The 14766-nt window shown below is 36.8% G+C and overlaps 1 protein-coding gene across 2 annotated transcripts in view; it reads right to left on the reverse strand.

Moving 5' to 3' along the window:
- The window catches only part of Stim (stromal interaction molecule), a 102312-nt gene that overhangs the window by 69949 nt on the left and 17597 nt on the right, over positions 1-14766 (reverse strand). For both annotated transcript variants that reach the window (XM_083136013.1, XM_083136004.1), the window contains exons 3-5: positions 13411-13530; positions 11458-11570; positions 8919-9034 (exon numbers count right to left, since the gene is read on the reverse strand). In XM_083136013.1, coding sequence (XP_082992139.1) covers positions 8919-9034; positions 11458-11570; positions 13411-13530 — 349 coding nt within the window. The remainder of the gene's footprint in view (positions 1-8918; positions 9035-11457; positions 11571-13410; positions 13531-14766) is intronic.

Below are 14766 nucleotides of genomic sequence, written 5' to 3' on the forward strand. Positions count from 1 at the left end.
CCAAACTTCTTGATGATCTAAAAACAATTTTGAAATTAAATCTTCTACAAAATTTTGCAATTTTATGGGAGAATCCCTTGTGGAATGGAATGCAAACAAATTTCTTTTTAACAGATTTCTCATCTTTGTCCCTATTTCTCTTTTCTTTTAGTTTTCTTGTTTCTTGTGACTTGTTTTTTGATTTGGTTTATTCTGTTAGTGTGAAAGCCATTTTCTTTTACTTCCTTACTTACTTAGTCGCGTCCTCTTCTACCTGCCGGTGTCGAGGGGTTACAGAGAGTTCTCCAGACGTTTCTGTCCATCGCCTTTTCCTGTGCCTCTTTCCATCTTATGCTTCGTTTCTCCAAAATCTCTTTGACGCTCATATTCCATGTCTTTCTTGGTCTTCCTTTTGGTCTTGTTCCTTGTGGACGTGCTTCCCATATCTGCTTTGGCAGTCTCGTCTCGCTCATTCTGCTCAAATGGCCGAACCATCTGAGTCGATTACGTTCAACTGTTTCTTGTAGTGGCTGAGCATTTAAAGATTGCCGAATGGTTTGATTCCTTATCCGATCTTTCCTGGTTTTCCCACTTATTCTTCGAAGGTACCTCATTTCCATTGTTTGTACATTTTGCAGGTGTTTTCCAGTCATTGTCCAATTTTCACTGCTATATGTAAGTGTTGGTATATAAATTGTTTTATATACAGTGAATTTTGTTTGGGTAGATATTTCTTTTTTGCCTATAAATCCTCGGTTTATCATTTGATATAGCTTTCCTGTCTTCATGATTCTATCTCTTATTTCTTCCTCTTCTTTTCCTTGACTGTTTATAATTACTCCAAGATACTTGAAATTTGTCACTTGTTCTAAAGGTTTGTTATTCAGTTTTAACTTATGGTTTGTCTTTTCTCTGCTAATTATCATTGTTTTAGTTTTCTCCGTATTTATTTCCATATTCTTTTTCTTTAATTCTTCATTAAGAATATTTAGGTTATATTGTAAACTAGCCTGTGTATTTGCTATTAGTATAATATCATCAGCGTATATGAGCTCTGTTAGTTTAATTGATTTCATATTCCAGTATCCTACATGAAATTGTTTCATTTTTATATGGCATTCCTTTATTACTTCATCTAATAGGATTATAAATAGATATGGTGATAGTATATCTCCCTGTTTAACTCCTGTTGTTATTTCAAATTCCTCTGACTGGTGGTTTCTCGTCCTCACGTAGCATCTGCATCCTTTGTACCAACTTTGGATTGCTTTTATTAGGTTTTTATCCACTCCTTTCTTCTCTAAAGATTTCCATATCTCATTCCAAGGAACTCTATCAAAAGCCTTTTGTAGATCCATAAAACATACATGTGCCTTTTTATTGTATTCTATTGTCTTGTCTGTTATTTGTTTGAGGGTGAAAATATGGTCTTGTACACTTCTTGCTGGTCTAAAGCCTGCTTGACTTTCTTCCAATTGCTCTTCGACATATTTTCTGAGTCTGTTCTCCAGGATTCTTGAATATATCTTCCCTGGCACACTGAGCAATGAGATTCCCCGATGGTTTCTGCATTCTCTATTATCCCCTTGCCATTTTCTTTTGCTATATTAAAAAGCCTTTCTTCTTCATTTTTGATATCCTTAATATTAGAACATAAGTCTTTGTGCTCTCAGGAAAAAAAAATATTTTTTTTGCTATACGAAAATGTTCTGAATTGGTATGGATGTATTTTTCCCCTGCTAGTTTTTTTTTCTATGGACTGATGCTTGAATTGTTGTGTCAGTTGTCTTAATTTTCAGATCAAGAAAATAAATTACATTGTTATTCATGGGTTCACAAGTGAAAATTATGCAAGGATGTGATTCATTTAACAATTTAAATAAGTACATGATGATGTTCTCATTTTTAGCAATAATTAGCACATCATCTACATATTTGATGTAGAATATGATATCTGCACCTATCTGATTGAGATTCTGTCTGATGAAGGGAGCGTGTGTTCTCCTGAAACGTCACAACAAAAAAACTGTGTTTTTCACATATTCAATAATGTAATGCACCCAGGAACATGAAATGACTTTCATTTGGTTGAGAAAGGAATATTCTTTGAAAATAAGGCTAAAGTTTACCTCTCCTTCCCAAAATAGCGGGGAAAGAGGGGCAAACTCCCCATTTGTATGACTTTTTCATTGAAAGTTGGGGGCCGCAGCCCACCCAACATGACATTTCAAAAGTTTTATCTGAACATCTGTCAGCGTTTACAACCTCACATACAAGTAAGGTGCTAAAAGCACATGAACTTTTTAATAAGCCGGACAACTTCACCAATATTTTCTATGGGTCACATGTGAGCCATTGGCCGAGTATAGGTTAAGGAAGAAAGCAAGCCATGTCGGTAGCAGGTGAAAATAACCGTAACAAATGTTTTCAGTGTGGCTAAAAACCCTGTCTGAACTACAGTTATGATTTTACATATTAATAAGAACTCTTATTACACATATAGTTATATTAACACAAAGAGATGTAGTACACTTTGTGCTGAGAGAAATTTATAGGAATTGAATCTACAGTTTAAAGTGGGACCTGAAACACTGTGCAATGCACCTAAGGTGACCAGACGTCCTCTTTTATCCGGACATGTTTTTTCTTTTTAGGTGTCTGTCCGGCATCTGGACGGATGTTTTAGAAATCACTAAATGTCCTCCTTGTTTGGAAAGAGTATAGAATTGACCATAGCAAACGTTCTGCATAGAGAATGCTTCCACACACAACGATCATCATTTAAGGCACATCACTTGGGGTGTGTTAAGTATTCGAGCAATGCTCACCTAGCATGTGGGACCTGAACACTACCACTTCCCCGACTGAGTCATTAGTAGGGGGCAGATTTATAGGCATTAAAACCTCTGAAATAGGCAGTCAAGTAGACACCAAAATGATGAAAACAGGCACCAAAAACCTCTGAAATAGGCAGTCAAATAGGCACCAAAATGATGAACATAGGCACTTAAAAGGGCACCATAAACTTAAAAGGGCACCATAAACTATGAAAAGGCACCCTAAAATTAAAAAAAAAGACATTAAAATAGGCACTGAATGTGAACTTATTTCAATTTTTTTCTTACAATGCACAGTTACACTGTATTAGCACTTCAGTTTATACATAAAAGTGCGCTAATGGTTAACAAACTATTAATGCTCTTTTGTTGAAATTCACATTTGTGGGAATGTAATTAATTCTCACAAAAAGAGCTTGTGCTAACAACTGTGTAAATTTGAACAAATAATGAAAAAACAATTTGCACCATTGTAACAAAGAAAAATAATACCTAAAACAATGTTCCAATTGGGATCCTCAAATCTGGCGAATACCAGATTTCAGTCAGTACAACATCAACAAATCATGGAGTTTTGGACTATTAACCACTGTTAATTTTTACAAAAAAAATATTTTTTTTTTTTTACCTACGTTTCGGAGTCTGAATCTGCCTCCGTCTTCAGGGTACCGTGTAGTCTGTTATTTTACATAAATGGTTGCCTAGGAGGAATTGTTCAAAGTGACCTAGGCTCCACCATGTCTGCAGTTACAAGGACCTCTATATACGAAAAAAGTGCCAAGTAGATTATGAGTGGCCCAGGCTCCACTATGTCAAATGACCACGTCGAGGTCACGACTGACCACGTGAAGGTCACGACCAAGGCTTCGTGTGGCACCCTTAGGTTTCCACCTTGATCTCCGGGGACTGGATCGCCCCGGATTGCATGATGACGTGAAGCGGGGTTGGTGTGCAATATGTATGAATAGTCTATAGAGAATATACGTGAGATCTTATGTGTGTGGAGAGATAGTGTCTGAATTGTGAACTCTGGCCCCGTTGTTGTTAGTGATTTTTGCAGTTTGTGTTTTTTCTGTTTCTTTAGTGTTTCTGCTGTGTTCTGTGGGTGAATGTATGACATGTGGATGCGTTGGTGTAGTGCTGCCATCTATTGTTTTTTTGAAAAAGTTTCTGACTAATGGTGTCCATATTGGTCTGATCTCTAGGCTGGGTTGGCTGATCGGTTCTGTTCTTGTTGTCATATGCGATGCTTCCTTGAATTTTCTGCTGTAGCCATTTTCTTCTCTGTTTATTATCTGTGTTTTATCCCATTGTATTATATGACTGTTTTCCCAGGCGTGGGTCGCTAGTTTGGATCTTTCAAAGTATCCCAGCCTAAGGTTTGTTTTGTGTTCCCCCACCCTCGCTTCAAGTGTTCTGCATGTTTCGCCAATGTATTCCCTCCCGCATTCACATGGGATGCTGTAGATTACGTTTTTCATTTTTATATCGGGTGTGTGGGGTCTTGTGTGGACCAGGTTGGATCGGAGTGTGTTCTTGGAGTGGAATGTAGTTCTGATGTTATATTTCTTGGTTATTTTTTGGATTCTTTCTGATATTCCTTTTATGTATGGTGTATGGATCGTGGCCAGTGGTTTATCTTTTGGAAGTGGTTTTGTTGTTTCTTCTGTCCATATTATGGGGTTTATTATTTTGTGTGGATAGTTATTGGTTCTGAGATCTTTGTAGAGTGATTTCTTTTCATTGGTAAGATCCTGTTCGGTCTTACATATGGTTTTAGCTCGGTGCACGAGTGTTTTTACTATGCCGGTTTTTATGGACTTGGGGTGGTTGGAGAGGAAGTTAAGATATTGTCCTGTATGGGTAGGTTTTCTGTACACTTTTGTGGAAAGGGTGTGATCTTGCCTTGTAACTAGTACATCTAGAAGGTATAGTTCTGTTTTTTTCCACTTCCATGGTGAATTGGATTGTGGGTCTTAGGCTGTTTAGGTGTTGCAGAAAGATGGGCAACGTGTGTTCCCCATGTGGCCAGACCACAAAAGTGTCGTCTACATACCTGAACCAGGTGGACGGTTTGAGGTGGTGTGTGGTTAAAGCTATTTCTTCGAAATGTTCCATATAGATATTGCTGACTATAGGAGATAGAGGAGATCCCATGGCCATGCCTTCTTTCTGTTGGTAGAATATGTGGTCTATTTGGAAGTATGTAGTGGTCAAGCAGAGGTTGAGCATTTCCATTATTTGTTCGGGTTTTAGATTTCCTAGTGTGGTGTTATGTTCTAGGAGTTTCTCCTGTATGATTTGCAATGTTTCATTTATTGGTACGTTAGTGAACAGGCTAACTATGTCAAAACTGACCAGAATTTCTTGTCCAGTGAGTTGTATCCCTTGGATACGTTGAATGAAATGTTCTGTGTTTTTTATGTGTGTTGTTGTGTTTCCTGCGAGGGGGGTAACTGCTGGTAGTATAAATTTTGCCAGTTTGAAGCATGGTGAGTCCCTAGTGCTAACGATAGGACGGAGTGGTGTGTCTGCTTTGTGAATTTTTGGTAGTCCATACATGTGAGGAGGTTTGCTGTAATATGGATTGATTTTCTTTCTTATGTTTTCAGGTATGTCTTTCTTCATTTTTCTTATAGTTGCTTGTACCTTTCTTTCTATTGTTGGAGTAGGGTCCTTTTTTAGTTGGGTGTAGCTATCATTGTTAACTAACTGTTTGAGTTTTTCTTGGTATGCTGTTGTGTCAAGTACAACTGTGCAGTTGCCTTTGTCTGCTGGGAGTATAGTAATCTCTCTATTCTTTTTGAGGTTTGTGATGGCAGTTATCTCCTGTTGAGTGATGTTATTGTGTGAGAGCTGGGGTGGTTTTTCGATGGCTTTTCTGATCTCCCATCTGAGTTCCTCAGCTTGTTCAGGCTGCATTTTTGTAGTGGCATTTTCTACTGAGGCAATTATGTCTAGTACGGGAGATTTCTTGGGTGGGAGAGCGAAATTGAGGCCTTTGCTTAGTACCCTTTCCTCTTCTTGCGACAATGTGTAGTTTGAAAGGTTCCGAACAGTGGTTTTGTGCGGGGGGGTTTCTTGTGTCTGTCTGGTTAGTAGTTGGAATTTTCTATCATGCGTTTCCTTTTGTCTGTGAATAACTTTCTGTTGTGTATTCTGGACTGCATATATACATCTTGCACACCAACCCCGCTTCACGTCATCATGCAATCCGGGGCGATCCAGTCCCCGGAGATCAAGGTGGAAACCTAAGGGTGCCACACGAAGCCTTGGTCGTGACCTTCACGTGGTCAGTCGTGACCTCGACGTGGTCATTTGACATAGTGGAGCCTGGGCCACTCATAATCTACTTGGCACTTTTTTCGTATATAGAGGTCCTTGTAACTGCAGACATGGTGGAGCCTAGGTCACTTTGAACAATTCCTCCTAGGCAACCATTTATGTAAAATAACAGACTACACGGTACCCTGAAGACGGAGGCAGATTCAGACTCCGAAACGTAGGTAAAAAAAAAAATATATTTTTTTTGTAAAAATTAACAGTGGTTAATAGTCCAAAACTCCATGATGAATAAATCACCACTGATTAGCTACAAAGAAGAAAAACATCAACAAAGCCTTAACATCTTTCAATAAAGGGAAAGCCAAAGGCACATAAAAAAAGCTGGAGTATGCAAAAATTGCAGAATAGACATTTTTGACACCATTAAGCAAAATAGGCACTAACCCTCAAAATAAGCATTTATAGGCACTATAAAAATGTGTTTTCGGACTAGAAACACCATGAAACTAACCTTAAACATTAAGATCTATGTTTTACTACAAAGGCATAAAAAAGGCAAATAGGCAAAAATCCCTAGTCAGTCTATGCAGTTCCTTTTCGACTGATTGATTTGGTTTATTTTACTTCATTTTTCTGCCACTTTCGGCTAATCATGAAGATGGGTATGAGTGATAAGATGATTTTGACGAAGGGACACTCAGAAAGAACACCCATGTCCAGGCCGGGATTCGAATCTGAGATCGCTGGCATTGTGGCACCGTTCAATTTATACTAGGGATGGGACCGATTAATCGGTAGTCTATCGGTATCGGCTGATATAGGCATATCGGTTTATCAGTAAAATTGTCGATTATTTTACCGATCCAATATATATCGATAAATATCTTATAATTTAGTGAAAAATTCTGCCATTTTCTTGTAATTTTTATGGATAATCTCGATGCCCTACTTTCTAAAAAAGTAATTGTCTAAATATTCAACTTCTTTTGCACTGTTGTCACCTCAAAACACACTTTTATTAAGGAGATCAATGAACATTTCAGGTTCTTCAAGCACAATTTCTAACTTTATATCGGATCGGTAGAATATCGGTTATCGGTAAATTTTAAATCAGTACTTTATCGGTATCGGCCAAAATTTCATATCAGCCCATCCCTAATTTATACATACGCGATACAGAAATGCGTAGTGAGAATTTTGATTGTTAAGTAATATTTACTTTCATGAAATAATGAAGCAATAGTGTAAATTCAACAATGATCTTCCAAGAAAATATCCAGCTGTAAAGGATGGAAGAAACAAATATAGGGTAAAGTGTACGGTGGCTGTCATTTCTCCCTGCTGTTGAAAGTGCTAGGAATGTTTGTGGCATTAAAATCATATTTCTCTACCCAATCTAAATTACCTAAAATTTTAATTTGTTTTTTTGGAAATAAATTAACGCGAATCTTACTTGTTACATTTGCATTCACTTGTGGGGATATTTCATTCTTAATATCCAAGAATTAGAAAAGGAGTAATATTCTGTGCTTCAAATTACAAATTGTAGATATTCTTTGTTGTTTGTTAACCCTTATCCGAGCAAGCTATTTTTGTAACATGTCTGGGCAAGCAGTGATTGTTTTCAATGGATCTTGCCCTTCTAATGCGAGATTTTTTTGTTTCATTGCTGTGGAATCAAGCGAGTAATTTTTGCAGAATAGTATATGAAACATGTTACGCCGGAAGGTAGTGTGAGGAAATTGTTTAATTTGCTCACATATTTTTCATTTTTTTCTATTTTAGCATTAATAATATTTTTATGTGATATTTTATTAAGTACTTTATTTTTTATTAAACATTTGTTAATACATATTCAAGTAGACTTCTTTACATATCAATTGCACACTGTGTCCGACAGACACTGCTTGCCAGTTTACGTAAGTAAAATCGAAAATATTTTTTACGCCTGACCTTCTTTATCAAACAGTCAAATATTGTGAAATGAGAAAAAGATAGGAACAAAAAAGTCAAAAAATATCATGTTCGCAGGAAGTATCGTTTGGAGTATGTGACAAAATATATAAGCAACAGTGTCTGACAGACACTGCTTGCTCGGTTAAGGGTTAAATAACAGATTAGGAGATTGCTTTCTTTGCTTAAAGGTAAGAGGAAGTTATTGAAAGAGATCACCTGAAAAGTATCTGTTAGCAAAATGTTAACAAGATTTTTTTATATTGATTAAATTAGGAGTAATGGCAAACATATTGCCATTTTTGCAGAATCCTCTTTTTTCATGACTTTGTTCTCCCTTTTTGCCATGCTCTGTCCTTTTTTTAGAATGTATATGTCTGTTCACCCTAAATGCATCTCTACGGCATATTGAATTCAGAACTCCTTGATTACAAGGCAACATAGTTAGTGATAACAGCATGAAGTAAATATCAATCATGTGCAACATAAAAATGAATTTAACAACTAGAATTTTAAATTTAGCTTTCACATTGCAAAAAATGTAACTTTTTAGGTTGTAAAAGCAATTATTATACACTACAGTGGAACCTCGTTTTTATGTTTTTCAGGATACCAAGCTGAAAAAACTTAAAATGCAGGAAAATGTAATATCGAAGAAAATTTTATAAAATTTTGCTATGTTGGGACCATCAAGATTGAATGTATAATGCGGGAAAATGTAAAATATGGGAACATAAAATCAGGGTTTTACTGTATTTTGTAATATAGAAAAATTAAAATTAATGCACAAATCAGAAAGAGAAAATTACCATGACTAATGAAACTGCTACTGAACAGTGTGTAATTCAAAACATTAACATTTACCTTTTGGAGGTCCAAAAAGCACTACATCCATTGCTTTCAGGGTAATCTTCTGTTTATGAATGGGGTCTCTAATTCCTAGGGTATTACTTAAGTACTGCATGTTATTCACAGCAAGCCTGTAAAGACAAAAATTCAGGTGAGGTAGGTTTTCACACATTCTCAATTTTGGTTATACCAGTCTCTCCAGCCATGAGGGAAAAAAACTTCTCCCCACTTCCCAAAAGAACTACAACCTCATCTATATCAATCCTCAACCAACTGTGGATATGTTTCCATCTTGTTAACTACACAAATATCCAAAGCTCCATCACATAATCCCCTGCACCTCACCAAAATCACACACACCCTACATTCTCACCTCCCCATTTTTCACAGACATTTTCTTGCACAAACTCAAGAGTTGGTTTCAACTATGTCTATTCAAATATATATATGTTATGTTCTCTAATGATAATTCATTCTCATTAATTAACACAAAGATTAAGAAAAGCAGCATCAAATTAGGAAAACAGAATGAATTTATTGGTAATTATACCGTGTGTCCATTTCGATCTTCAGCCGAGAGATCGGGAGAAGCGTGGCGGGCGGCACTGACGGAGATGCCGACATTTGCGGCCTGTAATGCCCGCTTATTTGTATGGACATATGCAGACATTTATATAAATATTGCAAAATGAGCACTAACCTGTGTTATAAGAGTATGGTTTTAATTTTAGTAGCTTAGTGACTGTATGTGCCGATGATTTTGACACGCCCACCTCTTGTGAAACACGGCGTAGAGGTTTGTTTGGAGAACGTTCTAACGCTGCACCAATATCATCGAGTTTTGCTTCGGTTAGAATCCGTCTGTGTGGAGTTGAAACGCATGGGAATTTCTGTACAAATTACCTACACACGTCTCGACACGAGTTTGTTTTCACGTAGGTACGTGTCATACATAAAAAAATCTTTGTTCTAACGTGAATCTTGCAGCTGGCATTCCAATTGTCTCACTGACACGTCACACATACACACTACAATAACACAAACAAGTAACTGCAAGTAACCAAGAATAACACTCTTGCGCACAGTACGAAATTAACACGCTCTTGGTTTACATTGCTCGCCACTATATTTACAACTCTGTCTTCATCAAGTCACGAAGGAACAAAAAACTCGAGCTCGGAGATTTCGAATTGGAAGGAAGCTCACGAACACTATTGACTTTTAACGGTTTCTTCTACAGCGTAATCTTGATACAGTGTTGCACATTCAAAACCTCCAAATGATCCCCATCGGCACAAAACTCTTTCAAGGATATAAACTTAAGCAGGACGTTACTGGTCAAAACTATGATTAAAATGTTTTACTATCTGTGGCTCTTAACATCGTTTCTAAAGCGTATTTTTTTTTGTGTATATAAGAGCAGAACTTGGATGAATTACAGAAGAACTTTTGCATGTTATAACACAGGTTAGTGATCGTTTTGCAATATTTATATAAATGTCTGCATATGTCTATAAAAATAAGCGGGCATTACAGGCCGCAAATGTCGGCATCTCCGTCAGCGCCGCCCGCCATGCTTCTCCCGATCTCTCGGCTGCAGATCGAAATGAACGCACGGTACTATCTACTAATTAGAGGGTACAATCAATGATCAAATAACAATTATAAAATATTTATTGTTACCTATAGTGTGATATAAAGTTTATTGATATTGAAGATTAGGCACACACAGGATGTACGATGTAGAAATTTTCAGCGAAAAATGCAGGCTCGACCAGGACTCAAACCCGGGTCTCTGACATACCTCATGCCATTGATCTACCACTGAACTACAAAACCAGCCTGGCCTCACCTGATTTTTCGCTATCGCTGTTTTACCTGCGTGGAATCTTCTCTGTCAGTGCTACCAGTACATCTCCTGTGTGTGCCTAATCTTCAATAATTAACATCTCTATGCTGGGAGGAACCAGGCAACGTCGAAGTCTACTGTGTTTTAAAGGCAACAGTTCCCTTTGCAGTAGCACTGGCAGAGACGATTCCACGCAGGTAAAACAGTGAGAGCGAAAAAACAGGTGAGGAGAGCAATGGCATGGTATGCCAGAGACCCAGGTTCGGGTCCTGGTCGAGCCTGCATTTTTCACTGAAAATTTTTATTGATATTGTATAGATCTAAGAAATTATAATTTTAAAAATGGAACCTCATTGTTTGATTTACCCCTTTAATTAATGCACAATTCTAACTTAGTTCCTTAGAAAAGGAGGGCTGCATATTAGAAGTTTACTTTAGAAGATTAGGGCACATAAATTGAAAATTTTATATTCATAAAAACAATCAGAAAATTACAGAATTGTGCACTTAATAAAAGGCTGTGTAGAGAAATTTCAGTTCTGCAATTTCAATAAGCAATATGCATTTACTAATCAAAACAAATGCAGTGCCCATTAGTCTATATTATCGCTATAAATTATCTTATGTAAGTTATATTTGCTATTGCATATGTAAAAAAAAAAAAAATTCTCCAACAAAATTCAAAGTTACAATATTGTTACAAACCTTGGCAATGCAGCACCAACCACATTATGTTTGATAAATATAGGAATGTATTGAGGTAATTCCACAGAAGAACCCAGCCATTCAGCTGTTTGTTCTGCTGTCCAGTTATGCACCTGTAATGAGTAGATACATGCAAAATAGAGACATAAAAAAAGTAATCCATAAGCTGTCAGCCATCCACTAGAATCAACAAGAAGTGAGGAATGAAAAAGTATTGCTTCTTAACATGTTTTGCCATCCAAAGGAATGCAAACAGGATATCAGCACTGCAACAATTTTGTATGTGTGCATAACACATTTTGCAAACAAAAGATTGACGAAAAACACATTCCATAACATGAAAACACGGAAGCCTAATGATGACTACCATCAAATAATTTCATAAATTTACTATTACTACAATTTAAACTAATTTCATACATACTTCTGTAAGAAACCATTCAACATAGCTTCAAAAATTCAAACCAATCATTCACATATAGACAAAGCCTCCATATTTAAGTAAAGTAAAAAAATGTAAAGTGCTCCCCTGTGATTTGCACCATGCCATGAAGGCATATAGGGGGTGTGGAATTAGGGCCCCACCCACACTTTCTTGATCTTGGCCAAAGATGGGGGTGATGTGATCAGCACCACACCCTTGGGTGCCTTTAACCTTCAGAGTTTCCCCCAGGTACCCACTTTATACAACACTGGGTGGGCATCAGACCCAAGGCTCTCGCATGGTAGTCTAAAATAACATAGACAATCAGGATGGTGCAGAGGTAGTGTCATCACCTTGTAATAAAGTGGTCCTGGGTTCGATACCTGGTGGAGGCACATAGTGGTTTGGATCCCACTTTAAACTGTAGGTTCAGTCCTGGTTATCCTTTCTGTGCATAAAGTGGACTTAAAACAACAATTCAATCAATCAATCAACATAAACAATCACATCCATCATTCCCATACAAACAATGAATAAAACTACCATCTCATAACCATACTCACCCACACATTATATACATATTTAAGATCAAAAGTGTAGGATGGCCAAATCACAATATCCATCACCTACATTTCTTGGCCATCCCAAAGTACATATTAACTAACTAACTAACTCTCTAGCCTTCTTAAACCTGAAGGCTTATGGCTGCAGCAACACAGACCTTCCATCTGTCCATATCCTGAGCAAGATCTAGATTTTTGACAGAAGCATAAAACATGACAGCACACACTGAACTGTTTACTTTAGAAGTTTCCAATAAGGTAAGTATATTTCTAACTTATCTTTGTGACAAATTTAAATGCACAAAGGGAAATAAACTTCAGGATGTCTGAAAAGTCACGCAAATGAGACTTTGAGCATATGTAACTTTTGTACAAAAAGCAACACAGAGACATGAACCTTGCACTGGTTATTAACTTTAATTTTTTAATGCATTTTATACATTATGGACAATTTATGAGGTTAATTATGACATATTCATAAAAATGCATGTTTTTATTTTTTTAAATTACGAGGTGTAGTGGCAACATTGGTCTGGCTATGTTATTCAATCAATGCCCAGATGAAAGCAGTGGGATATGTTACACAGACCTCTTCACCAAGGGCACTGACGATGGGAAAATAACATAGGCAATCACATCCATCATAAAGTAAAGTGAAGTGCTCCCCTGCACAACGCCATGAAGGCGTATAGGGGGTGTGGGGTTAGGGCCCAACACTTTCTTAATCTCGGCCGAGCTGGGGGTGATGTGATCAGCACCATGCCCCTGGCCACCTTTACCCCCCAGTTTCCTCCAGGTACCCACTTTATATGATGCTGGGTGGGTGCCAGAGCCGCTTTCATACACATAAAAACAATTGAATAAAACTACAATCCCATAACCATTTTCACACACACATTATTTCCTTATTGTTCATGTTTGTAATATTCTACTTTTTATAATTGTGTGTTTATTATAACAAATTACCTCTGAACGGATCCAGACTTCCCATAATTCTCGGACTGTAATATGTTTGTCATCATTTCGATGAAAAGCTTTCTGCCTCCTTTCATAGCCCTGTTCATATTTAAGCTCCTCTCTCAGAAACTGTAATGAAAAAGAAACATGTGTTATATTTCAATACACTGAGTTTTCTGTTGACTAATTGCTGCACATGTATCTGCTTGGTAAATTTCCTGTTCTGAAAAATTACTTTTTGTCTAAATGTTCATCCAACTTACCAAAGTATTTCAAAACAAACCTTTTCTTCTTTTTTTTCTAATACTCTTACACAGTTTCATCACACAACAAACAAAAACTCATCAACCGCACCACCATCTTGCAAAATAAAATAACAGATCAACCGCATCCAAAGAACTTAGACACTCATAATTACAATACCAGACAAAAAGTAACTTTCACATTTCCAAAGTGCAGCTAACTGCATACCAAAAAGGAAAATTTTACACATGTATCAAGTGATACAACTTCAGGGTGACACTCTAGGACCATGATAAAATTCAAGTATAATTCCCGGTTTTCAAGTCGAACTTTCCAAAAATTCAAGCAGATGTATTCTCTATTTCAACCTTACGTATTACCGCCTCTCAACATCCACACACAAATATCTTCATAATATAAAGGGTCTATGTGATTTCAACATCCAAAAATTATAGTTCAATTAAACGGTATACATAATATTATTAAAATATTTAATTTAAGGTGCTGAGTTTCTATTTACAATCAGAGGCGGAAACACGAATTTTTGTCTGAGTTGGCGGGGACAAACTGCCAGGATAAACGTGGCTAATACTAATTAGCCAAACGTGGCACAAGAAGCGAAGTAAAATAAAAAATAAAAATAATAATAATAGTTACAATAATAATGTTATTATAACATTATTAATATTATTAATTTGTTTTATTTTACTTCGATTCTTGTGCCACGTTTGGCTAATTTGTGAAGATGGGGATGAGTGATATGATGAAATTGATGAATGGACAGTCACAAACACCCATGCCCAAGCTGAAATTCGAACCTGCCGGGACCAACATTGTTGTTGTTGTTATTATTATTAATAGTAGTAGTAGTAGTAGTAGTAGTACCAAAGATGTTATTATCCTCGTAAATTATGAAAAAAAGGGACTAGAAGTTGGTACTAAAGCATTTGTGTTCGAACAAACTATTTCAATTATTTGTTTCAACACATTGCACAGTAGTTTGGATCCCACTTTAAACTGCTGGTCCAGTCCCGATTAGCCTCTCTGTGTATAAAGTGGATTTAAAACCACAAATCATTCAATCAATTTTACAACACTTTTTCATTTAGATAGTTCGGCGCC

This window comes from Lepisma saccharinum, chromosome 1, assembly GCF_977018435.1.
Source record: "Lepisma saccharinum chromosome 1, izLepSacc3.1, whole genome shotgun sequence".
Taxonomy (NCBI): Eukaryota; Metazoa; Arthropoda; class Insecta; order Zygentoma; family Lepismatidae; genus Lepisma; species Lepisma saccharinum.